At 43.8% G+C, this 27,699-nt stretch overlaps 1 protein-coding gene across 4 annotated transcripts; it reads right to left on the bottom strand.

Annotated features, from left to right (window-relative positions):
- Positions 1-642: 642 nt before the first annotated feature.
- On the bottom strand, positions 643-27,699 carry kdm2aa (lysine (K)-specific demethylase 2Aa). Of its 4 annotated transcripts, none has more exons than XM_034224461.1 (26): positions 27,461-27,699; positions 18,432-18,570; positions 16,496-16,574; positions 16,343-16,389; positions 15,534-15,712; positions 14,937-15,043; positions 14,721-14,814; positions 14,329-14,482; positions 13,795-13,910; positions 13,584-13,710; positions 13,268-13,503; positions 13,085-13,162; positions 12,659-12,786; positions 12,294-12,417; positions 12,082-12,210; positions 11,427-11,510; positions 10,937-11,179; positions 8,335-8,370; positions 6,394-6,520; positions 5,730-6,302; positions 5,451-5,616; positions 4,730-4,981; positions 4,473-4,636; positions 4,251-4,397; positions 2,128-2,346; positions 643-1,754 (listed from the first exon to the last, which is right to left on the bottom strand). In XM_034224461.1, the coding sequence occupies exons 1-26, from the start codon at positions 27,464-27,466 to the stop codon at positions 1,573-1,575; spliced, it is 3,936 nt and encodes a 1,311-aa protein (XP_034080352.1). In that variant the 5' UTR covers positions 27,467-27,699; the 3' UTR covers positions 643-1,572. The 4 variants fall into 4 exon arrangements, with proteins under 4 accessions (XP_034080352.1, XP_034080351.1, XP_034080354.1 ...); XM_034224460.1 differs by lacking the exon at positions 27,461-27,699 and adding an exon at positions 20,658-21,639; XM_034224463.1 differs by lacking the exons at positions 10,937-11,179; positions 27,461-27,699 and adding an exon at positions 20,658-20,693.

The following is a 27,699-nucleotide window of genomic DNA, read 5'->3' as shown; positions in this document are numbered from 1 at the left end:
CCCCCACTTTGAGAACCACTGGCTGAAACCTCTGTCCAGCCTCTCTCGTCGTCAAACCATGGTTGATAACATTTCATTTCATTAGAGAGTACTCTTTCTATCTCCTCTCACTCTCAGCCCTGCTCTTCCTCTTGCTTCTATTGTTGCTGTAAGAAAGTTCTCACCTGTGGTCTTTTCATAGTGCTAACATCCTGATTGATGAGCCATCAATGATGCTATCAGGTGTTTGCTCAGGTGGAACGTGTTTCTTGATCATTGGTCCATGTGTGAGGCATTTTGAATATCAGTGTTTTCAACCTGCTAACACGTGACTTTATGTCAGACTCCTGTGTCTCACGTGGAGAGACGTGTGCAGTGGTTTGCACAAAGTGCCGTGTTGATTTTCAAATTGTGTGAAAAGCTGAAAACGTGATTAGAGTTTTGGAGATTTGAGCCGATGTTTTGCTCTTTGAGTGTCAGTTAAAATAATTGTGCTTTATGTCGAATTTTAGTGTGTTAGCAACCGAGAAAAACTGTAACATGCAGGGATTTATCTCCTGCAGAGCAAGGGGACATGGACCAAATAATAAAGACTTTCCAGACAGTTTGACGTGCTCACGCCACTTCCTCCTTTACCACTTGTTTCCACAAGAAAGTTATTAAAAAAAAGTGCATTTATTTAGCATTCATAAATTCTTTGCGTTTGTTTTTATTTATAATTAGGTCCTTTCCATCCCATAGAAATGAAAGGGTCTGTCTCATTGAGACATTGTGCTCAGAATATGTTGAGTGCAGTCAGCCTCAGCAGCGCCCCCTGCTGTCCACAGAATACAGAGCAAAGAATGCACAAGTCTTTGACAGCCCATATAGATCAAATATGATCCATATGTATAAAACACTTCATACTTAAGTCCGTGAGTGGTTCATGTAATGCTTGTAAACAAATGCTGCAAATACAAAGTTCACCATTTACATTTGATTATGTTTCCAAAGTAAGAAAAATCGTAAGTGAATCATAACATGAACAAATAAACACAAGCCATTTACTGTACACACAGACGCATGTTTGATCTGTTCCAGGACAACGCTTACTCTTATCCCTCATTTACCGGACTTTTAATCCTAAAGTCATAAAGAGGAGCGTGACAGGCAGAGTCCAGCCTGCGTCACTCTGTCCTCAGGAAAGCTGCTCTCACGTGTGGCTTCTGAAGGAAGAAACAAGGTGGTACATTCTAGCGTTGATATGAGAAAAAGTGACCCTTCAAAAAGCCAGAGGTCTGTAAGGAACCAGAGGTCGCTGGTTCACATCACATGAAAGAAATGGAGCGTGAACGACTAACTGGAGAGGTGCCAGTTCACCTCCTGGGCACTGCCGAGGTGCCCTTGAGCAAGGCAATTCCTTTATTCAATTCAGTGAACAACTGAAGACTTTTTCAAAGATACATTGACATTTTGAAAAAACGTTTAATGTTTCTGACAGACAACTCCAGGTTTGATGCTCTTCATGTTTTAAAAAAAACAAAAAGGCAGAAGCTTGAGCTTTCTTCTTCTCTCTTACAGTTGACCATGAAACAGTGTAAACAGGTGTGTGTGTTAATCCAGGCGCTGGATGAGATTCTCCTCCATCATACAGAAGAGGGCCACGTGGGACAGGTCAGAGATGAAGGCGTCACAGGCCCGTCGGCTGATGCTCTTACAGCCTCGGAGGTCCAGCAGAGTGAGAGAGGACAGACGCTTCAGGTAGGACAGACAGCCATCCGTCAGCTCGCTACAACCTGGAAACACACACACACACACACACACACACACACACACACACACACACACACACACACACACACACACACACACACACACACACACACACACACACACACACACACACACACACACACACACACACACACACACACACACACACACACACACGAGTCAGGAGCTGCTCTCATCCAAAACACAGACTGTTGAGGGAAAATAAGCACCACTGCAACAGAGAGATTGTTCTGCCTTCAGGTCGGTTTCGTTAGTTGTACTCCCAGTTCATCTTTATTTATAATTGATTGTGATACTATGCACAGCCCTTTTGTACCCTAAATAATGGTGAGCTGGGCATCATAAAAGCAGAATGATGAGATGTTTAGCTCTAACCTGCCAGAGTGAGCTCAGTGAGGTTGTTGCGGCTGTGTGAGCCGGCGGCTGCCAGCAGGCTGATGGAGGAGTCTGTGATGTCCTTACAGTGAGCCAGGTCCAGCCTCTGCAGCTGGGGCATGTGGCGCTGCAGCAGCCGCAGCGTGGACTCACTGACATCCAGCCCCGACAGACGCAGCGTCACCATGTTCCTCAATCTGCTGCGGGACGACTCCAAGCCTGAGGGAAGGAGGAAACGCTCGTTTGAGCTGGAAGGTTCATGTGGAGATCCCATGCTGCACAGCGCTGTGCTGTGGGAATCACATGGCTGTGTTCAATCAGTGGCGAGGTCGGGAAGAAGACAACAACTCCCATGACTCAACGCTACTTCACCAAAATCTGTCTTTTGCTTTGATTCAGACCCCTACTGGCAGAAAATGACCTATTGTGCATTTATATGACATTTAGGAAGAAGAAGAATTCCCCTAGCCAAGTTCTTTAATTCATTAGCATCTACAGAGGGGACACAGAAAGCCTCCTGACTAGGGATGGGTATCGAGAACCGGTACCAAGTCAAAACCGGTACCTGATTGGACGGTATCGGTATACCGTTAAGCCGCTGGACAAACGGTGCTGCTATCAGTATATGTGTTACGTCTACTTCCTTAGTTTAACTTTAAACCATTCTGGTTGGTTGGGAACCCTCATCCCGTGTGATGTATCCGGTTTGAGACCCCTCTGATTGGCCACTGTAAATACCACTCGTCATCTCTCTCAACAGCGCTCTTATTATTGTTGCGAGACTCCCGCAGGCATAGCGGACAGAGCGAAGCCATCGAAGGTCTGGGTGCACTTTAAAAAATGTCGATGGCGATAGTGCATCGACATCGATAGTGTAACTCAATGAGTTGCTTGTAAAGGGGGTAACACAAGCAGCTTAATGACGCATTTGCAAACGAGACACTCATTGAATCTAAAACAGTGCAGCGTATTTGACAGCCTAAACAATGTGGCTGCTAGCGATACTGCTAGTGCTAGTCGTAGCACGCTAACAACGTCCTCCTCAGTGCAACCGGATACGATTTGCGGGACAAATGTAACGGTATTTTAAAAATACTTAACTGTCAGCAACTATAGATGCCGTTTTCGTGGGCTTCAGCCGCGCCGTGTGTAAATGTGACCTGAGCGAAGGCTCGCAGGCAGGTTAGCTGCTGCGCATGGGTAATATGTTTTGTTTACCTGAGTGAAGTCTTGCAGGCACATCACCTTGTCTTTTTTTTAGTTTATTAACACTGACAGTGTATTAATGTGAGCTCCTACACCTATAATAATGTGGCCTTTCATTGAATGCTTTATAAACCAGTTAAACTTACAGATGTCATTGTGAATTGGAAAACTGCATTTAAATGTTGTTAAAGGTCAACGTTTCAATGTATGGTTCAGCAATTGTTGGTCGTTTTCTAGGAATGGACATATTTTAAGCTCAAATACTTTGTTCTATGTTTAAACCTTCAGACACATGTTGACGTGTTTCAGTTCAGCACATCATTTATTTTGTGATGATTTAAAAGTACAATCCAGAATAATATACGCACTCGCCTTTATCTTTTTGCCATCTTAGCCTTTTGACCAATTTCTTCATATCACAGTTTTGCATGAAGTCACTGTAGGACAATGTTTTAAGGATCTCTTGTCGAGCTAGGTTGTTCGTTTGAAATGTCTGGATGAAGATGTAACTGATTTACAAATGTTTAAAAAATGCCTCTTTTCATCCTCTGAGGGAAACCCCCAAAAGCATGACAGGGCGAGCCAGGCCCCTTTAAGTCATTTTATTTATTTGTGTCTGCTTCTGAGAAGCTAATGTATAAGTTATACAGTTATTTACAATAAAATGACTGTTTCATCTTCACATCTTGTATTCATGTCTATAATTTTGAGCACCAAATTATTGAAAAGTATCGATAAGAGTATCGGAAAATACCGATACCGATAAGCAGTACCGGTATCGGTAAAATCTTAACGATACCCATCCCTACTCCTGACTCAGTGAACTGACGACGAACAGGAAATGACATCAGGGCACTTCAGGAAGACATCAAAACCACCAAAAGCCCTGAGTGTAGATGCTTGGAGGCGGCACTGACCTGGAGGGGTGAGGATCTCTTTAATCTGGGCATCTTTGAGGCCTTCACACCAGCGCAGGTCCAGCAGCCGCAGGCAGGGCAGCGTGGGGGAGACCAGCGCCGACAGGCAAGACCAGGACAGCCCCGTCACCCTCAGCTCCCTCAGACCTGAACACAGAGGGGGGGTGGTATGAGAAATGTAGGGCCAAGGGGATCCGTGTGTGAAAGTGTGTGTGTGTGTACCTGGGAGCCTGGTGAGCAGACAGTTGAGCTGTCTCTTGGCCAGGGGGGTCCAGGACAGATCCAGAGAGGCGGGCTGGCGTTTGATGATGCCGGCCAGCACCTGGTTGCTGAGCGGGCTGCAGCGGCTCACATCCACGTGGCTCCACAGACGCTTGTCACAGCTCCTGCATGATGGGACATGTACATCAGAGCTCTGCTGTAGTGACACTCAGACATGTTGATGTGGTAGTGGATCGGGGGGGGGGACGACTACATACCACTTGTACCAGGCCTTGCAGACGGTCATGCAGGCCAACAGCTGGGCTCGGTCCAGGTACTGGAACACTGACACCCACACCTCCTTCTCCCCCCCACTCTCGTTGCCCACGTCCTTAAAGGAGGGCAGAGACAGCAGGGAGGGGGGAGACAGGGAAGAGGGCACAGAAGACGCAGCAGCTTCCTCTTCCTCTGAGGAAGTCACAGAGTGATCTCGAGTGCCTCTGTCGCCATGGTTACCTCGCATACGTGGCCTACATGATCCAAATATAAAATTGTGTTAATAATGACATGCATAAGAAAGTAGTAAGTGGTCAGAGAGATTACAGAGCATTATGGGAGTTACATAAATAACAGCCTGCCAGAGTGCGAGTGTAGATAAGGCCCCTGAGAGGACGTCCACAACATAAGGACCTCCTTTAGTCCTTCAGTGTCGTTTCTGTCAGCATCTATTCGTTTGGCTAAATAACTCATTGCAGAGCAGTCAAGCCAGAAGAGGGCCAGAGCTGGGGGGGGGGGCATATTCCCTTAAGCTTTTCCTGTGTACTGAAAACATACTGAGCTGGGATCAGTGAACACAGCACTCTACAGACAGAGCTGTGATGACTGTGCTGTGTCTGTGTGGGTTTGCTGCGTTCACTGAGTGCAGTCCTGTTTGTCTCACCCATCAGTAGGTCATTTTCTAAATAACATGTGTATCACGAGTCGTGTGCTGAGTCCTACCTTCCCGGTCCTCTCGGGGTGCCACTGTCAGCTGCTGAGTCAGCACTCTTCAGTCGGGAGGGTTTGGACAGAGCCGTCTTCCTCTGGATGAAGCCCTGCTGACCTGCAGCCCCCCCCGCAGCTGTCCTCACACCCATGGCTGCTTCTAGCTTTGGAACTATAGAGCCTGAGCACAAACAACAAGTCAGTACTGTTTACAGTGTACTGTGCGCACTGTACTGTGCGCACTGTAGTGCAGTGTGTATTCAGTCACCCTGCAGCTGGGGGGGGGGCGCTCACCTGCGTGTCTCTTGGCCCTGTGTGGCCGCTGCAAGGTGACCGTCAGGTAGGAGCCGCTCAGCAGGTCATCGTTCAGATCTGACACCAGAAGCACTGGGGGTTCTGGGTCGGAATCCCAGCGCCCTTCCTCATCCTCCTCCTCCCCTTCATCTTCCAGTGTGTCCATGTCCTCGTCTTCAGGGTCAAAGTCCTGCCCCTCACTGTCCTCGTCTTCATCATCAGTCTGCCGCCTCCTCCTCCGTCGACGGGGCAGTTGTTCTTTGTCTGCATCTTCACTGTCCTCTTCCTCCTCTTCATCATCATCGTCATCATCGTCGTCATCATCTGACTCTTCGGACTCTTCTCCTCTTCGCTGCATCCTGGAGCCTCCCCTCAGCCTCACCCCTCGCCCCCTCCTCCCTGCTTCCCTCACGCCCATCCCTCGTTTCAGCTTGAGTGCTGAGGAGGAGCCAGCAGCCAGGTGCCCCCTGCGGGCCGAGCCCCCCCTCAGTAGCCCTCTCCTGCTGGCCCCAAAGCCCCTCCTGGCAGAGTGCCCCCCTCCTCGGGCATAGAGTGCCTTTCTTCTGCGAGAGGCTGCGTAAAGAGGACAAAGTTGATCGGGTCAGAACAACAGACATGTGGAGGATTCAGGTTCTTTGCCGTTTTGTGGGATTAACAGACAAACCTTCATCATCATCATCATCATCATCGTCATCATCATCACTGGCAGAGTCGTCTCCATCATGGCTGTGTCTCTGTCGGCGGTAAATCTTAGCCATACGGGCGTCCAGCAGCGAGGAAGATTTCCGCTTCTGGAGACGCAGGCAAAAGAAAAAAGAGGGGACGAAGAACAGTCAGAACTAGAGAATGCAATTCCTGAAGAAATTGCTAGTGGGAATGCTTTATGCTGGAAAGCTGATGCTAAACTGCTATGCTGAAATGTAATGTGTAAGAAGAAAGTGAATCATTTAGATTGAAATGATACATGAACACTGGGGGCTTGAATGTGTGATGAGAGAAGAAAAGAAAGTAAAAAGGCTTGGAAAAGCAGCAGAATATTTGAACTGCAAACATTTGAACTAACTTGATGGCGAATGATCTATCGCCATGCCAACGGCATTTGATGACACCCCATAATACGCTTAGATGCGTTGATGGCTGCATCGTTACCAAACCTGTGAAGTTTTGGGCTGTTTGGAGCATTTTCACGGAAGTTATGAGAAAACCGTGTTTCATGGCGAGCATTGTGTTGCCATGGCAACGGCATTTGAAGAAATCTATAAACGGTCTCGTAGATGTCTTCACGGCTGGACTGTTAGCACACGTGAAATTGGAGCACTTTTTGAACATTTTCATAGGAGTTAATGTATAGCGACATCGTCTTTTATGGCGAGGGGCGTTTCCATGGAAACGGCATATGATGACACCCCATAATTAACGTAGAGCTGTTGAGGGCAGGACCATTAACCTATTATCTGAAGTCTGCTGCTCTGAGCATGTCAGTTGGAGTGATGACATCATCGTGTTCCATTACACAGGTGTTTATATTTGAGCTAACGAGGTGTGCAGAGATCACAGGTTTCCATGGTGATCAGTGAGAGGAGAGCATTTTCATTGTTCTGAATGAGAGATAAACCTCTTACATGTGAACGTTTTGTGGAAGAACCGTAACGGATATCGATGAAATTTCAAAGCGTGAAGCATGTCAAGGAACTTGAGTATCTGAAGTGTACTTTCGGGTTAATAATGTGGCCTTTTTGGCAGTTTAACTAAAGGCGTGCGGCTGCTGTGAAAAAATATCAGCCTGAAATTACAATGGGCTTTAATGGAGACATGTTGAACGTTGTTGTCACTTCATGCCCTCAAGAGGCATTTTGTTAATTATTTTTGCTTAATTATTTATCATTTTTCAAGCTACGAGATGTTTTCCTACATTTGACATGAAAAGTTTTGTCTCAGGAATGTAGGGTTTGGGAATTATGGCAGTTAAAAAAAAAATATGAAGGCACATTTCAAGATTTTCTCCACTCGAGCTGTGACATCACGCACTCTAGTTAATGTTAAAATCTGAAGAAAGCCTCTTTACCAAGGTCTAAACAATGTTAATATCTCTAAAAGTAAGAATCAGATTTAAAAGTTGTTTCACAAGAATAATATCAGAAAGATGTGTAACATTTTAAAGCTGGAATGAGGTTTCTGAGTGAAAGTATGAATGAACAGTTAGCAGTTGAAGTCGCATGAAGATTGTTGAAGTCTGAAGATTTTCTCCATTGACTTCAATGTTAAAAATGTGATGAATTATGGGATGTATCTCTGGAATTATGAAAGTTATGAATGAGAAAACTAATAGCACTCGATTCCCGACCGAGCTGAACGTTTTGATGTTTGAACGGAGTTTCTGCGATGTTCAATGCGGGAGGAGAAGAGGGCCAAAATAACGGGCGGAATCAAATTAAAGAATTTTGTGCGTAGAAGAACAGATAGTGGGAATGCTGTTAACAGCATTCATTTAGTGGGAATGCTGTTAACAGCATTCCCACTAAATGACATAGAAGGGAAATGGTTAGAGACCTTAAATCAAGAGAAACATACATGTTGAAGTGGAGACCCCACAATAAACACTCACCGCTGGAAGGCCTTCCCCTGCGTCTCCTTTAGACTGCTGGAGGAAAAGGAAAACATGTCAATATCAGAAGTTTCTTCAGAGCTGACAGAAAGCGTCAAATCGCCTTTGTCTTATAAACAAGGTTTCATTTTTACTTTGTAAATTATATTTTGTCTTTTGTCTGTTTTAGCTGAAAGTAAAAGGCTGATCATTCGTTTGTTGCAGAAGCTGCTATAACCTTCTGATGTTCAATAACTCATTTTTATCATTTCCATCATCACATTTTAATTTCTGTCAGAGTGGAAAAGGCTTCTGAAAGTGGTTCATTAAAAACACAGACCAAGCTTTCAATTAAATCTATGGCAGAATACTTTTTGTTTTAATAATTTATTTCCATCTCTTCCTTTCCCCTGCATCTTCCTCCGTCACACCAACCACCTGCCTGACCTCCCCCTCCACATCGCTTTGACTCCTTAAAACAGCATTGTGGTTCGTCAGGAATGTTTAGGACTTGTTTGCTTAGGAACATGAAGTCATTGAAGCCACCATTACACAAGAGCCTTCTCCCATTAAGAACTGTCAGAATGTCATTCAGTGGGTGACTGCAGGGATGAGCAGTCACAGCTTCAGGTCCTCCGGTGCTTCCCACTGAGTGAAGGGGTCAGGCAGGGGACCAACAGTGTTCTGTGCTGGCACCGGCAGCCTGACATCTGCAGCTCTGAGTTTCACTGGGCTTTTTCCCACCAACATTCTGTAAAGACCCCCGGGCTCTGTCTTTATGTTCTTCTCTGGTGAATGCAGATGGGGGAAAAAACTAAGGCGTGTGTGTGTGTGTGTGTGTGTGTGTGTGTGTGTGTGTGAGAAAAGCATGCCCTGTTCTACCCACAAATGAACGTTACAACCTTAACACAAACTGATCATCAACATGTACAAAAGTAGTGTGTGGCAGAAGAACGTTTGGAGCACCGGTGCAATGTAGGGCTAGTCTGGTGTCTGTGTCCAACCTAAAGAAAATGGTGGTTTAGTCAAACGTTGATTGTCTTACAGTGTGCGAAAAAGTACACGTCCCACCGTCCAGGACGTGTTATTTACAATATCGGACAAGTAGATCTTTCAATTGACTTGTCCGACGGACAAGTGACGTTTTTCGGCCTGATTTATTGACAAATTATTGATACATTCAGTTTACAAAAGGCAGAACTCATTCGCAAATTGTACGTGTCCGCCATTGTTCGATTAGAAATGTTAGTTTCGGTTCTGCTTGTCGATTCCTAAGGAAATGCATATCGCCGCTTTCTGTACTGTTAGACGGGGCGGGGCGGAGCGTGGTGAGAAGTGTAGCACAGTGGCAGGGTTGGGAAGCAAAACTCGGTTCCGAGTAGGAACAAATAACAATTGTCCGGTACCGGGATTAATAAGAGTTGTGAGGACAGGAGGCGAGGCCGAGGCCCGCGGACTGCAGCTCTCTCTATGCTCCGTATCAGCTGATCGCTGCATGGTGCAGCCGTGCAGCTCAGCGTCTCTCTCTCTCTCTCTCTTTCTACACACAGCGGATCCGCTGCCCGTTTCACAGCCTCATCTTTGTCAAACTTTCTTATGTTCTTTCTCTAACACATAATGAAGGTTATTAAGCGTTTTGACTCCTATGTTGTTAATATTGACCACCATTTCCTTTATGAAGTGAAGCAAGCGTCTTTGAGTTGTAGAAAAGCGCTAGGCCTATAGGCTATACATCTAATGTGTCATTATTATTAGGTTATGTCCTATGTGTTGGACATGTGTGGTTGGACTCTGTCTCACAGGCAGGTTGCAGTGTAACATCAGAGGAGACTGGGCCACTTTGAACTAACTAAACAATGCAGAGATTATTTGTATATAATTGTATTCAATAACCGTAAGAAATTCAACAGTATGAAGTGATTTGTAAATAGGAATACAGATTTGACTTAATGTTTTCATAAATATATTTTTCTCCCAGTTTGTCATGGGACTTATTTTTACCCTCTCAAAGAACCGGAATCGAGAACCCAAAATAACCGGAATCGAAAAGCAGAACCGGAATCGTTCAAATCCAAACGATACCCAACCCTATGTGTGATGCAGTGAAATCTTACCGCTCACTTACGTTAGCGGTGTCGTAAAAACCGTGGGAAAATGTAAAATACGATGATGAAGAAGAAGATTCCAGTGGCCCCAAATTTTTGTCCATTCTGGACAAGTGAAAAATGTATTCGGACAAGTAAATTGCCAAACTCACTTGTCCATGGACAAGTACTCTCTACAAACTTTTTCTCACACTGTCTTAACAAACAAACCGACTGACCATAAGATAAATCATTTAGAAAGTGTTGAGAAGGGAAAACGGCACAAAAGAAAATCTGAGCTGGAGACCGCTCCAAAATGAAAACAGCTACAAGTCAGAGAGAAGAGGCACTACTCTTATATAAAGCGTGGAACAGTATTATTTCATAAGAAACCATCTCTCCGTGAGAGGATCATTTATAGGAAAAGTCTCATTTACATCAAAAGTTGTGTCTTTTCTCCTGAAAAGGTGGGATGACAGATGTGTGAGGGTGCACTGGACAGAGGGGTGGATGAACTCAGAGTAGGCGGCACCTCTCACCAGTCTCGAGCTGATTGGCTGAGAAGGCAGAGGGGCCGCCACCAATAGAAGTGAGGAGGAAGAAGAGCAGGAAGGAAGAGGAGGAGTGAAGAACCCACAGCGAATCACCTCCCCATCCTGCTGGGTGCCCACAGGACCCCCTATGGTAGCAGAGGGCCCGGGGCCCAGTCTGAGGACCAGGGGGCCTCGGGGCCGGATGTACTGCTGGTGGCCTGCAGCCAACGGTTCATCGCTGCCTGATGACTGACGGTGTTTCATTAAATCAACAAGAAAACAGAAAATAAAGCAACCGAAAAAAACCACAATGAAAAACAAAAAGAAAGGAGACACACAACACCCGTTAGCTTTGACACACTGCAACCAAGTGTGTGTGACTGTGAACCAAGGGGTCAGAGACTGAGTGCAGGAGAGAGCGCAGGAGTTTGCAGAGAGACCACGAAGTCTGTGCAGATGTGTGTGTGTGTGTGTGTGTTGATAAGACATTGTGTACCTCTGGGTCAGTGATGCCTTGGACACACTTTGGACACTCCCAGCAGCTGGGCAGGTCTCTGTTCACCACCCCCTCACCTTGAACCTGCAGATGCACATATTAGAAGTAAATGGATGGATGAAAATAAATAAAATAGGTATTAATAAACAGGACTAAAACCATACCGATATCTAGATGATGAGTGTTATCACTGTAATAGGACCTATACTAGCCGTATGTAGTCCTTCCTTAAACACTGCTGCAGCAGCAGGCAAGTACTTTAATAACGTTGTGGGTCTGAGAGATGAAAGCTTCCTGTGGAGCTTTGGCCTTTAGCTAAAGACATGTGTGTGAGCCAAAACACATAATGCATCATTTATTTGACTGTACGTGTTGATGGTGTTTTATTACGGTAATACCAAAATGAAACAATTACTTTTTTAAATATGATTCTACCTATACCTCTATTGGCAATGCAGGAAAATATATTAAAAAGAATACACAAAAAGAAACATTTGAATTTTGTGTGTGTGCAGGACAGTCAAAGAATGGCATGTCCAAATGATTTTGCTCCAGTGTAGGACGTGTAGATGTTCCACTCAGAATACACACAACGTGGGACAGTGTTCTGTATAATGCAGAAAGAGGCATAAACGGTTGTGTGTGCGCTTTATACCGTGAGGCAGGCAGGGTGGACTATCTGTGCACAGTTGGAACATTCCATCAGAGTGAGGGAGGGGTCTCCAGTCTCCTCCTGATTGGGCTCTTTGCAGATCTCACACACTGCAGACAGAGGAAGGCCCGGCTGGAGGGGCGAGGGGAAGTTACAAAACAGATATAACCAACCTATATTCAAAAAATAAATGAATAAATGAATGAGTGATTTACAGAGAGACACTGCCGAAGCACACAGGTCTGCTTGAGTTTCCCTGGTCCTCCAAACTTCTTCATGTCTCTGCAGAAGTTACAGTCTCCACACTCAGGTCTCATACAGGCCTCACAGCGCTTACACCTGAGAGGAGGGAAACAGGACAGCAATGATCATCGCTTCATTCCGTACTTTCACAATTATATGAACTATAAAAGGCTATCAAAATGGTGTTGGCTTCAAACTACTGGAATAGGATCACTTCATTGTGACTGCTATACCACAAACTAAACTGCAATCGACTTGCAAGGCTTTATTTGCCTCAGTCACTGAACTCATTTGGCGTAAAAACAACAACATTCATTTGATGTGACAGAACACACACCTGACTCTGCGGCGCCTCAGCACAGACATGGAGGAGGCTGGCTTCTGTGGTCGGGGGGTGACGGGGGTAGAGGCCAGTTTAGGGCGAGGAGGAGGAGGTGGTGGAGGAGGAGGCTGGTACCAGGAGGGCTGGTGGAGAGGAGCAGAACAGAGTTAATGGCAGAGGTAAACCAACGATAACAGACAGGCACTTTTCTGTTGGACAATCAACTGTTCTTCATAAATACAGAACATCAAATATTCATAAATGGGTTTTTTTCAGATACAACTGTAAATACTGGACTAACCAACACCTCATCCAGGTATTGTTTCATTGAAAACACAGATTATTTACAGACATATTTATAACCATTCATCTTAAGAGCTTTAGGATACACTCAAAGCATCCTTGCTGATGTGCTGTGTCTAAAAAGTGAAGGCCGCTTACTCTCTTTGGCCACTTGACGATGGGCTTCCCGGAGTACGATAGTTTGGGGTTGTCACTGGCGTGTTCCTTCAGCAGAGCCTGCAGCAGGGAGGGGGGGGCACAGCAGAGGAAAGCCATCCAAAGGACACCATTAAATATCAGCAAGACCCCCACAGCAGAGTAACTCAAACACAGCAGTCATACCTTGATGTGTGTGATGAGTGCCGGGGCGTTGTGTATGCCTGCGGGGAGACACTTCTTGTTGGAGGGCAGAGCCTCCAGTTTACCCAGCAGGTTCCACATCCCCTCCAGCTCAAGGGGAGTCAGATGAAGTTTAACATCAAACTCTTCATCACTGCTTCCCTCATCCCTCTCTTCCCCCTCCCCCTCCTCCTTCAGCTGCTCGATGGCTGGATCCGAGCTGGCCGGCTTCTTCAGACCTGACAGAAGGAGTTACACACTATTTACAACACAAGCAGGTGTCTCTACACGTCTCCCATCTGTTTGCATGTGTGCATACCAATGCCCAGCGTGTGCTTCTGGAACTCTGGTGTGAGGTAGGAGGTTTTGGTCAGGCTGAAGACGTAGCGCTCCAACACGTACCAGCACATCTCATAGAAGAAGGGGTAGCGGAACTTCAATGGAACCTGAGGTGGAGGTGAAAGAGGCAACAGGCTTAAACAAGCGTTCACTTTCTGCCTTTACACTTTGTGGAGAGGGGTTTCACCTACCCGCGTTCTGTCCTCTATGTTACAGATGTTGAGCTGCGAGGGGATGTTGAAGCTGTGCAGGAAGTTTCCTCCAAACACCATGGTGTCCACAGGGGTGTACACGGCATGAATCCAACCTGAGTATAACACACACACACACGTGTTATTTTACACTCACAACTGAAATCATTCTGTGTGTGTGTGTGTGTGTGTGTGTGTGTGTGTGTGTGTGTGTGTGTGTGTGTGTGTGTGTGTGTGTGTGTGTGTGTGTGTGTGTGTGTTAGGAGAGTCAAAGTCGGGCTGGACCCGATAACTTCATTTTTTCTTCATTGGGAAAGAGCTGCACACTTTGTATGATTTAGAGATTTGATATCATATATATATATATGTCACTAAACGCAACAGAAATGCACATAAGGCTCAATACATGTGCGATGGAGAATACAAAGGATGTGTATCTGTTGTGTGAGCAACAGAAGTGACCTCCACCTCCAAAAGAGCTTTGAATATCGACACAGAAGCTCAACGGGGTAAAAGCTCTCTGGGACAGTTTACCTGAGGGGATGATGAAGGTGCAGCCCTGCTTCAGTTCAACCCTCTGGCAGTCAGATGCTCGGTCTCCCAGGAAAATGTCTCCCTGCTTCCCGGACAGCACCCAGTTCTCATAGAGCTCCAGGTTCTGAGGGGTGGGAGGGATCAGCCAGAACACCTGAAACACACAGCCGCAGTTCTAACCACGAGGCCACTTACTGAGGAAGCAGAAGTCATTTCAGACGAGAACCCCAATTCTAGACGTTCTTTCTGTACATTTCAAACTATTTATCTAACGCCTCGTTTCTAAAAACAAGAACAGCCTTCATGTTTTTAGTTTAAAGTCCTCACTTTGATAATCTTGATTTAGAACATTTGAGGCTGTAAGACAGTGGCTGACCCCCCTCTGGCCCCACCTTGCTTCCTCGGAGGATGTGGTACCACACTGAGGTCCCTCCAAAGTCAATGTGAAAGTCAGTGTAGCAGCCCTCCACACTCATGAGACAGTATCTGCAGAGACACACACATCAGCAATGTTTGCATAAAGAAATATGATACATAAGTGGTTTCTTTTGTACTCATTTTCCCTGTGTGGTTTATGATGCTGTGCAAAGTGGACCTGGTAGGCTTACTTCTGGACCTTGGGGTACTGCATGTCAGTGATAGAGTTGGTTGAGTCTCTCTGTCTCTCCTTCAGGTGACGGGGCCACATGTTGTCCACCCAGTCTATCAAATCTACCTGCACACACAAACACAGGACAGACACATGGTAACATAACAGACAGATCAGACTTACTATTATTTACAAATGCACTGTACTGAAAGTATTTTACTCACTTTCAATATCACTTAGTGATTTGTAATGTGTATCTCTATTTACTGGCTTTCACATCTTTGCTTGGCTTTGGAAATGTCCTTCTTAAGAATATTTGTTACAATGTTGTTAAGTTCCACTCTGTGCACTAACAGTACGGACTCCTGTTAAACTGGGAGCTTCCTGATACTGCCTCTCTTACTGCCAGAATGCTCCTTTCATTATGGCCAAGCTTGAGCCCCCCTTTCTCCTCTCTCTGAATACAACGCAGCGTCCTTCACTCTGCAGACAGTTTGCTCTCTGCATGACAAAGACAGCTGAATGCTTGATTCTTTATCCATACTTGATGAGTAAAAAGGTAAGTGTTTGCATGAGGTGTGCAGAATGCACACATATGGTAAGTGTATGAACATACCGTGGTGGGTCTCCTGACCAGGTTCTCCAGCTTTGTGTGGCTGAACTCCAGGCTGATGACATTATAGAGCTTCTCTCTCTGAGACGGGGGGGTCTCGTAGTAGCGTGTCCACTGGGCCATCGACATCTCCGTCCCTTTCTGAGTGCTCACGTCCATCACATCAATCATACGTCTGCTGCCTGAGGGATTCAGGGCGATGGTTATTCCCAGCATGCCAAAGGAATCATGTCAAACAGCAGCTGATAGAACACATTTGAAGTCATGGTTTTTAATAAATACTTTGATGCAAGAACGATGTAATACTTCAATTCAACAAAATATTGTATTTGTATTTTGTAAAAAGCAGAGAGCATTATATCCAAAACCTTGTGTACATCAAGAGGTGGCCACTGGTTTGTTTCCACTGGAATTACAGTTTAGCAAAGTTAGTACTTTATTTAACAAACTATTGTGTGCCATTTCTCTAGCCTCACAGGCAAGTTGACCGAGTGAATCGTTCATGTCCTGACTGACTGACGAACAGGTGTTTAGTTCAACCCTAAAAAAAGATATCCAGGTTCTTGAATGTGATGATTCACTTATTTCCGTGTCAATGTAACACTTGATAGTTTGGGATATATTCAAGGTTAGTCAGAGAAAATAAATCAGTCATTTGAAATCTTTCAAAGATTCACTCTCATCATTCAGTCAGTGCATTACTGAAATTAGAATCTAATATTTGCTTCAATGGATGTTATTATTTAATGACTAAACTCAATACATGTAGTAGTTTATTGTAAAGTAAGAAAAGTGTATTAATGAAGTCTTACCAACAAACATCTTGACATCATTGACACTGAAGTCGGGGTCAGGCATCCTACAGAACAACATGAGTTACTCAACAGGTCTCGTGTCTCTCCTCAATAGACAAGAACAAACGAGCAAGTTCTAAAAAAGATGGAGAAGTAAAGAGGAAGACCTACTTGATTCCCAGTCCCTCAGGCTTCTCAAAGAGGATCGGGTCCCTCAGGCCCTCTCTCTGGACGAACTCGTATGTCAGGTCTAAGGAATACAACAAAACAAAGTGGGACTGAGAAATGTTCCAATGTTTGCTCTCTATTCTTCATTTTGGGCTGTTTTTTGTTCATGGAGGCCGAATTATTGTAGCATTGTCCAAATATTGTATCACAAGGAAACATGTAGTTAACAGTGCTACTGGTGTCATCACGTAACTGTTTGTATCTGTTCGGGTTAGGCCATATATTACAGACAGTAAAAATGCTTTCGCTGGAAAAGATTTAGTAAATGCTTTTGCACCTGGGTAGCTATTCTGCTTGCAAGCTAATGTGATGTGGTGTGGCAGAAGGAGGACACACCCCAACTAACCAAATATGAGGAATAACTAGTCACATTACTAGGAATGTAACGATATACCGAATATTGCGGTAAATAAACGTCCCAATACCGTCGTGAGACTGACAAAATCTAACGCGATTTAAAAAAAACTATTTTTTTGTTGTTGTTTTAAACACTTTTTTTTGTTTTAAACCTTTATTTAACCAGGTGGTCCCATTGAGATCATCGATCCCTTTTTCAAGAGAGACCTGTCCAACATGGCAGCAAGTAGGTTACAACATGAACATAAAACAACAGAACACAAAAGGACATGGTATTTACAGTGCTACATGTACACACCTAGAGACATTGACAAGTCCCAACAGTATATTTATATCTCTGTCAATAAGCCTCACCTTCTTGGCAAACACTGTATTGTTTTTGAAGTGGTGGAGAGACAATGCACAGTTTGACCCACTGCTGTCACCCATGGCCAAAGCATATCTCTCTGTCCCACTGAGGTGGCGTTAGCCTTTTTCGCTGTCCGTCATTTTGACAGACAGGATCGTAAAATATCCAGAGAGAGAGCACGCTCGTGAACTGTGAACTGTCAACGGGGGGGGGGGGCGGTGTTATGCCGTGTGCATGCACCTCGCGGGAGCACACACAGCGTGAAGCAAAACCTCCCAGACATGTGTTGATCTGTACGGCAAAGTACGGTTTGGAAAGTATATCATTTCCTTTTGGAGGGCATGCATAACACCAGAGCCTCGCTGCGGGGAAACGTTGGCGCTGTTCCGAGTTTGTTCTAATCTGTCAAAATGACAGACTGCTTTCAGATTTTTCCGTCATTGTTAAATAAAATATTCGGTTAACGCGACCACTGCTGTCCCAGCAACATCAGTACCAAGCGAGAGAGTTTTTTCCAGAGCAGGGGATATTGTAGATGCCCAAACATCCCAGCTTATAAATACCTGGAAATGTGGACATTCTCATATTCCTAAAAACCTGTCTGATGATGCTGAGTGAGTGACTTAGTGAGTTTGAGTTGAGTTACTTGAAAAACTAAAGTGAAACTTGATTTATTTGATTGCAGGGTCTGATTATGAAATGTCCTTGTTTATTTGTGAGATGCAGTGGCACAAAGAAAATGCCTACTTTGTTTGGTAGTACTATAGGTACAAAAACACTGCTTTTCTTGTTCCAGTCTGTTACTGTCACTTTGTTTTTGACACTTTAAAATACTGCTATCCGACTAAAATGCTGTACAAATCAGATTTATGATGTAATAAAGAAACATTTTCAGAGTCAAAAAATGTTTTATTGAAAAAAAAGAATTTGAATTTTTTTTCTCTTTATTATTCAATATCGCGATAAATACCGTACCGTGGACTTGTTATCGCGATATTATCGTACCGTGAGTTTTTGGTATCGTTACATCCCTACACATTACAGACATTTGCTAAATATAGTCTATTCTGTCACTGTTTTGCCTTTTGGAATAAAGATGAATAAGTACTGCAGGAAAAGTAAAGTGTTTTTGGAACACTTCAAAAATCTGTGTGGCTGCTCGTGTCGTCGTACCTTTTCCCTCCATGCGCAGAACCCGGTCGGAGCCGAACCTCTCACTGTGAACCTTGTCGTCCAGGTCAAACATCCTTCTTCCATCAATCTCCTCATCTGAGATGCCATCGTCATGGTAACGTCGCCGGGTGCCGGCCCGCTAGGGAGATGGAGGGAAGGGTAAAAATATAATAATCGGCATCGCTTTTAGAGCAGACTTTTCTTGGGTTGTCTCCAACACGGGCCTGAACGGGATCAGACTAAATCTATAACACATTTGTCTATGTTTAGTCGGTAAAATAATATCACAGTATTACACTCTTAATAGAAATAAATCAGTTACCATGACCACAGTTTAAAAAAACAGGTTTATAAGCCCCATATAAACCATGTTTTATGGAACAAGAACATGTAATCAGCTCTAGAGCAGGTTAAATGAACCACACATTGAAAAATAACATTGCTCATTATATATTAAGCAGTGAGCTTTTATGTTCGATGATTATTAACCCTTAATGTAGGAGGTCAAAGGCACAGTCATACTGTTGTTCCAATAACGTAGATAAGCACATTGATACAGTAGGATAACTGTCAACTTTCATACAAAGGTATCCTGCAATACCTGTATACCCTCATATATGAGGTTTACAGTGTTCTCTTAGTACACATCTGTATGTGTCCTAAGAGCCGCTTTCACACCAAGTACTTTCAATTACCATCAGATCTCCAATAAAAGATACTTAACATGTTAGGTTACCCTTTATTATTTATTGCCTTTTTTAACTGCCATGTCACTTTTGCTGTAAAGCGGTAAATGTTCCCGCCGCAGGACTTAAAGGAATTCTGATGATACATGCACGCCGTAGTTATTTTAACTCTGTTGACAAAATAATGATATATTCAATTATTATAATTTTTGTAATCAGCTCACAACTTCTTCACAAGAGACACAACCCAGTCTCTGTGTGTGGACGTTGGCTGGTCTGTCCTACTCAGAGAACATGCTTCTCTCAGATCAGGTCGGGCTCTCCCTACCATCCTCTGTCTTTTCAACTCTTCCTACACTTGCTTTATCAGCATAGTGTGAACTTGTCTGAGAAGGACTGGAATGTAACAGATGTTTATTTACATAGAAACATTACACACATCGGTTTTTTTCACACGACAACAAACAATTTACGAGGTTCAATAAGTATTCGTTTTCTTAATATCATTTCCTCCAGGGAAATAATATGGGAGTATATTTGACATTTAAAAAAAAAAACATGTCCTTGTACTCTCTGGTGTACACCATAAAGAATGGTGACACCATCAAAACACGCCTTTAAAGTTAATGTAATTTTCACATTTCTTGTCTTTTGATGGGCCAAAAAATACACACATCTGCAATGAGCAAATATCAGCCTGTTCTATTTTTTCAGTTGGGCTCTGAAAAGATTATTTACACGTTAAAATTCCTCCCCATCTTTTTTTGTCAAGTTATTCATCTAATAATTAATCAAAAGATATTTCACTTATCCTCGGAGATTTTTTCTGAATCAATTCTTAAAAACATGATACACACCCAATGGAAGCCATTTGTAAAGTTTGTTTATGTCCATCTGTGTAGCCACACAATGGCATGTCAATACAAAAACCTCTTTAAACTAAGTGGCATTGTGGGGTTTAAAACTCCAAACACTCTGAAGGAACTTTTTTTAAGCAGCCAAAAGTGGTGGCATGTTATTACATTTACTCAAGTACTGTAGGCTGCTAAGTATAACATTTGGGTACTTGAACTTTACTTCAATATTTCCTTTGTCCTGTTACTTCTACTCTAGTAGTGCATGTATATGATATACATGTAGCCTACAACTTATGCTCTCAGTACTATCTAAAATGTGCTCCATAGTGACGAATTACAACACTGAAAATGTTATTACATGTATATGTATTTTATAATAATAAAAACATTAGAAATGACTTTTTTTATAATAATACAAGACTTTAAAAACAGCCATTCTGCAAAATGAATATTCTTTTGATACTTGAGTACATAGCTGATAATACTTCTGTACTTTAACTTAAGTCACATTTTGAGCTCAGGACTTCTACAGGAGTATGTTTAAAATGTGGTATTAGTACTTTTACGTACAGTATCTGAGTAGTAATACTATACAGTAAATAAAAAGTGTAAACAAAAGCACACATCCCCCATACTGAACATTCATTTATAAATCCAACGTGGCCATATCCAATTTAACTTACCAGCCTTTTGCTGCACCTTGGCTTGGATTCATCCATTATCAGTGGATAGCTGCTCTATCCTAACAAACGCGAAGCTAAGGCAGAGCCATCGGAGGAGCCGAGCGGACTCAAGCTTCCCGCCGTGCCGCGCGGCTCCATGGGAGAGAAAGCAAGCAGCTGGACGGCATGTGTTCACAACAATGGTCAGCCAATTTAGCTTAAGTAACAAACAAAGTGAATAACTTGTGATTATTCTACTTGTTGAGATGATAATAAGCTATTAGTTGTCTTAGAAGAGCCTTCAAATTCCTCTAACGGTGACGTTAATCGCAGCTTGTCTAACGTTTCCCCACACTAAAACAATTCCGGCTGGATATGGGAAGCATTACTCAGCCCGGCTCATTTAAAGAGGCACATTTCAGTAGAGTCCCAGCACTGAATGGAAGGATCATTGACATAAAATCAAGTTAGTCTGAATACTCGCGCTTTGTTCCTTGCCTTCACAATTCCAAGTCGTGTCCAGCTAATGTAAGTCCTGCTGATATCGACAGCAAATTCAACATGGCCTGAAGTCGTATTCAAATAGTAACATATACATCGTTCTAATGGACTGAGACAAAAAGGGGCATACGTGATTGCAGCGGTTATTACTAGTATGTTATCAAGTTAATACGGTTTCCGAACCGTCGCCATTTTATCTCCCATCACAAAACATCAACACATCCCGCCCACAACCGTACATTGGACCAATCACAGATATTCCGCCGACGCATTCATTGGACCACAGCAGTTCCATCAACATGAAATGTTGTGAAGGGGCTGGGAAGCCACCAATAACAGTGCAACTCTTAAACGACCACATACTTCATTGGTTTATATATCCCAATAAAGTCAATAGGCTTGTTTGAGACGAGCTGCGGCTCGCCCTGAAAATAGACGAGAATAGCCGATTGCAGCCGGGGGAGGTCTCAAAAAGCTCGCCTGAAGTCGGACAGCTTGGAGTCGGCTTCTTCTTCTTCTTTCGGTTTTTGGCGGATTGCAAACAACTTTAAAGTGCATACCGCCACCTACTGTACAAGAGTGTGTATCACTATATCACCCTATCACCACTTCTGGAATTATACCACTGTATTTACGTTCTTTTAAATTCTTCCAATCAATCCTGTTTCACTCAAATACTTAATAATAGCCTTCCTGGTAGATCTTACCCCCTCACCTTCTGTTCCCAGTGTCCCCATCAGGCTCCACTCCCTTCCTGCCTCTCTGACTGTCTCTTAGTTTTTCCCTCTCTGTTTTGCACATGTTGAAGTGTTATATAATGTGTTCCACATTTTCTTTCACTCCACACCCCCTGCATTCTTCAACTTCACTTTTTACCATTATAAACATTGTGCCGTTAAATCCTGTATGATCCAATCTGCGTCGAGTGATGGTGATCTCCTCCCGTCTGTTCCTTTCTCTTTGTTATGACTGATTTCTGCAGCTTGTGGTATCTCCTCCCTTTCTGATCTCCCTCCCACCTTTTCTGCCATATTTCCATACCCTTCTTCTTAACTATTGCTTTTCCTTCTCCTTTTCCAAGTGAAACTGGTTTTGCCATTTCCTTCTGTAACGCATATTTTTGCTAACTTATCAGCATGCTCATTCATGTGCAGGCACCCAGCATAACTGCACATCTACTCCCGTCCTCTGAAGTCATAGTAAGCAGTGGTTAAGTTCAATGATTACATCTTTTCTAACTGTTATTGTGGACTGTAAGCTTTCCAAAGCAGATAGTGAGTCTGTGCATATCACCACCATATCACCCAATGACCTCTTCAACCCATTGTAGCCCAATAATTGCTGCTAGTATTTCTGCTGTATAAACTGATAAGTTATGTGACACTCGTTTTGAGATTGATATTTTGAATTCTAGGATATACACGCCTATCCCCACGCATTCTTGCTTCTTAGATCCATCTGTATAAATGTTGAGGTAATTGTAAAACTTTTCGTTCAGGTACATCATTTTTCTTTTCTTTCTATGATACTCCCATCTATGTTAGCTTCTGGGAACAGCCATGGGGGAACACGGCTAAATGGGCTTGCTTTGGCAAACGTGATGGTCTCCACTCCACATGCCCTCGTTCTCTCCTTACTCGTCCAGCCAAACCCACGCCCCTGGAACTTTGCATATTCCCAGCAATCTGTTTGTGATATTTTCCTCTCCACTTCCTTGTAGTCTGACGACGGAGCAAGTTTCTTTCTTCTGATCTCCAGAGGTGTCTCCAGAGTCGGCTTGACTCGGTTTGCATTTATAAAGAATGCACAAATGTGTTTAATTGTTAATATCAGATATGTACTAAGTAAATACATGTGTTCCTGCAATAACTGGATGGCCTACCTGCCTGTCAGCCTTCCATCTGTGCACAAACTTATCTCGTGCCCTCATTGGTCATGTGCGCGTTCGTGTGTGTTGGAGGAGGGGCTCTGTAAGGAAGTAGCAGATTTCTTCCGGCTGTGTATTTTCAAATTCTAGCGCACTCGAGCTGGTTTCTCCAACATTACCTACCCCACCTTTAAGAACTCATTCCAATGTCAGTAAAAAACAAAACACAGTTTAAAAGGGGAGTGATTAGTAAAATATTCATTTAAAAAGAAAGAATGCAGACTAGGTAAGATAAAGATAGGAGAGAGGAGTTTATCAATGATGTGTTATTGCTTGTGAGCATATTCTAATGGTTTTTGGAGTATTGAAATATATACAGTTCTGTTTCATATGGGTGTTGAAAGCTGTATCTATATAAATCTCTTAATTTTGCTCTCAAAATGCACCAGATCGATGCTTTCAACTTACATTTAAAGACAAAAATATTCTCCTCATTATATACACTACACATCTTTCTTGGATTTGTTAACACCATAGTCCCTAATATATTTGTAGAAAGGCAGAAAATGGAATTAAAATCGAGAAACAAATGTCATTGCGGAGGACCCCCCGTTTTGTGTCCCTCCCACTTCTCAAACCAAAGTTACACCCTTGCCTGCTACAGGACAACACGGAACGTGCGCGATTTGGACGCGATGAGCGAGGGGGTTTTAGTAGAGCGGGGGGGTTTTAGTAGAGCACGCGCGTGAGCTGCGAGCACCAGAGCCTCGCAGCGGCGAAACTGAGGCTCTGTGGTAAACTGTGGTAACATGAAGAGCTGTTTGGGAGCCGGAACAGCCGGCGCTTTAAGAGAGCCGAGCCAAATGATCCGGCTCACTAACGTAAAAAGACAGCATCTATAAAGGGACGGCTCAAGTCAAAATAAAAAATTCAAAATACCCATCGATAGGCTACCCCGTGACTGCTTCAGGAAGCGATTCAGATCGGTTGAACCACAACGCTCATAATATGCATATTATTACCGTTCTTATTATACAGCCATGCATATTACCCATGGATGTATAATAAGAACGATATTATCCCTCATGTACCCGGGCCCGATGACACGATGGAATTAAGAGAGCTCAGACCCTCACTTATATAGAGCAGGGCTGCCAACATTTGAGTTCAGCTTGGAGTGAGATTTTTTTTTTGGTGAACCAAAAAAATAAACGTTCATGTGTACAGTGTTACAAATGTATTGAACATGTACAAACTAGGGTTTCCCATTAATGTACCGGGCGCTACAGTGGAATACGCACATACACAGTGTACCCGCGACTCTTACGGCCCCTACACACGGCGGCGTGCGTTGCCGCTTCAACGCTTCTGCCCATTCACTTTGAATGGGGTGACGTCACGATTCGCCGAACTGCATTGTGGGAGCAAAGCGTAGCTTCTCTCGCGGTGCTCGCTGCAAAAGTAGAGCAATGTTCTGCTTTTGCCGCCTCGACGGAGGCGTCAGCCAATCAAATCCCGCGTATGCAAATCTGACAGCACAAGCGCTAGCCAATCAAACCGCGTGTATGTTGGGAGAGCCAGACCGCAGTTATTTCCCATATGTCAAAAAATGGAGGAGAAATTATCGTGGCGGTACTATATGACCAGTCCCTCTTTACATACAGGGATACAAACCGGAGGAGCCAGGCATGGGGGGAGGTGGCAGAGACAGTGGGTGAAACTGGTAGGTTTTCGCTTGTTTGGGGAGTTTATAGCCAGTGTACTTCGTTTGAATGGACAGCTAGCAAGCATAGACAGTATATTTAGCCAGCATGGATGTAGCATGAATGCTTTGCTTTGTATGTCCGGGGCGGGACATTCATGTGATTGGTTGTTGGTCGCGTTGCTCGGGTTGACTCCCCAAGCTCAAGACACCCCACCGCCAAGCGGCAACGCACGCCGCCGTGTGTAGGCTCCGTTACGGCCCGTCCACACAGCGGCGTGCGTTGACGCTTGTGGGCGGGCGTGTCTGAAACTCGACCAACAACCAATCACATGAATCTCCCGCCCCGGACACACAAGCAGCGGTTTGATTGGCTAGAGCTTGTACTGGCATATGATTCGATTGGCTGACGCTTCTGCCGAGGCGTCAAAAGTTGAACATTGCTCAACTTTTGCAGCGAGCCACGCCAGTAACGCTCCGCGTCTCTTCCCACGATGCAGTTCGGTGAAAAGTGACGTCACCCCATTCAAAGTGAATGGTGAAGCGTCAACGCACGCCGCTGTGTGGACGGGCCGTTAAAATGAAGGCTCGATAATCAGCTCACAGCATATCAAATGGCATATAGGTGTAAGCAGAGGTCAAGTGCTATTTTATAAGTGTGGGGGGGGTCCTCACCTCCTCTAGGGGGGTCCGGGGGCATGCTCCCCCGGGAAATATATATATATTTTAAATATTGAAGTTAAATGCATCAACCTGGTGCACTTTGAGAGCTAAATTAATTTATGGTAAGCAGATTCTCTTTTTCTTTATGGATATTTTACAAATCACTCACCTTTTAAACTGTATTCTTGTTTTACTGTCATATAGTATTTCATTTATTCTCATAAATGGTGACCAAACCGTTTGAGACCCACTGAGATAACTAGACTAAAGTTAACTATCTAAACAGAGAGTCCCTTACCTCACTGAGCTGTAGTTATCTCTCTCAGTCTGACAGGGCAGAGCTCTCCCTCTCCTTGTTTTAGAAACAGCTTCTAATATCCGTTAAGCTAACCAGATGCTAACAACAACAATGCAAATAGTGAGTTTGGTAGAAATATACTGTATAATAATAAAGTTATTGAAGATGATGCCATATTTATTGAAGATTCTAATATTCCCCAAAATTATTCAAAAGCATATTCTTCCAAACCCCTTGCTGTGTAGTATGACACACAGGAGACTATTGATGTGTGTGGTGAGTTTGGTAGTAATAAGCTGTATAATAGTGATTGAATATTATTGTATTCTCTTTTTTGGGAGTTGCACTTTGCAGACGGTCCCTGAGCACTCGTTTCTTCTCCGGCTGCAGATAGAGACCAATGTAATGTGTCCAGCTCGGAGGACGGCGCGTATTGGCTTTTTTTAATCAAAATGTGATTGTAGTTCGTTGTCAACCTTACCACGGTACTTAGGAGACGTACTTTGTGTCTGAACAACGTTTTGTTCGTGAGTTATTGATCCGTGAAATCAGAATCTCCCAATATCGTTCCAACTTTACTGAACGAAGCCAGAAGACCGTCTCATTTCGTAGACCTCTCGGTTTGCTGTTCCTTCACTTTATTTTTGTATTTATATACATGTATTTTGGACGAAAATTTAGCGTGAGAAAAGGCAAGTGTGGCGTGAGTGCGTGAGATGTGGGTTAATTGCGTGACTCTCACGCTCAATACGTGAGTGTCGGCAGCCCTGTGAGGTCGGAACATGTCATAAGTATAAATAAAAAAATAAAAGCATAAATAAAAGTAGGAATAAAAACATGAATAAATAAATGAATAAATACAGGAATAAATACGATTCAGTGTTTTCAGGTAGATTCAGCGTGTGTGCTGTGGCTCAGCTGGAAAGCAGTTGACTCACAACCGTAGGGTCCCTGGTTCAAGGACTGGTCAATACGTCTGTTTTGTGTTTATAAAAGCTACAGCTAAATGAGATAATGTAGTTAATAAATGTATTCTTTGATATGGTTTAGCCTTTCTCAGGCTACAACATGGTTAAGTTTACGAATATTATTAAGGAATACAAATCCCTCTTTGCAATGTTTACCAGCCTCCTTAGGCTTTTCAATCACAATCATTCAACTGGAATAAATACAATATTGTTAACGTGAAAATATGATTTTATGGTGGTTGTTTAGAGTTATTCTAAGGCTTTACTCATTGGGAACTCGGTATGAGATAGAGCAGCACACTGTTGAGATGTCTGCCTGTTTTACACACTTTGACCAACAGGGGGTTTGTGTTCAAATCTATGGTTCAAATGGTTCAAATGAAGCCTCATGAGATGAACCCTTTTGCGAACCAATTGGCTGGAATGCTTCAAAGCTTCATAAGGCTTCATCTCGCCATCACTAGTCGTTTCCCATCAAGCATTTCGCTTCTGCAGCTCGTGGAGAGAAACTGCTCCGCCTCGCTCTCAAGGCTGCCGGCGTCTTTGTCCCGCGAGATTTCAACGTCTCATGGAGTCGAGCAAAGTCGGACAAAATGACTAACCATCATGCAACGCACTAGCAAGACTGCGGTCGCAATTGCGCAGGTCTGCGTTGGTCTCGCTCATCTCAAACAAGCCTAATAACTGGACAAATGCGCAATCAGTCAAGAGAAGAACCAATCATGCTATGATATAACGCCAGGCCACCGCCCCATTACCCAATATAACGAGTCATCGCTAAATAATCAAAATTAGCTACAAAATAATGCGCTTTACAATGCTTACCCCCATATTATTTCAGGTCCGTCCACCTATAAACGCCTCTGTTCATCCGAGATGTGTGACGTCTTCTGTGGCTGCTGTTTTAACTCCCAAAGGCTCACATCGGAGGGACACGTTTTGTAGCATTCACATCAACAAGGAAGTGCTTGAGGTCCATACATGGAAGTGTACGTCACACAACGTGTTGGCAATTGGCTGAAAAATGTTGCAAAGCTCTCGTGATTGGTGGAAGTGACTTGTCT

Source organism: Gymnodraco acuticeps, unplaced genomic scaffold (assembly GCF_902827175.1).
Source record: "Gymnodraco acuticeps unplaced genomic scaffold, fGymAcu1.1, whole genome shotgun sequence".
NCBI classification, from domain to species: Eukaryota; Metazoa; Chordata; class Actinopteri; order Perciformes; family Bathydraconidae; genus Gymnodraco; species Gymnodraco acuticeps.
This window is presented reverse-complemented; position numbering and strand designations above follow the sequence as displayed.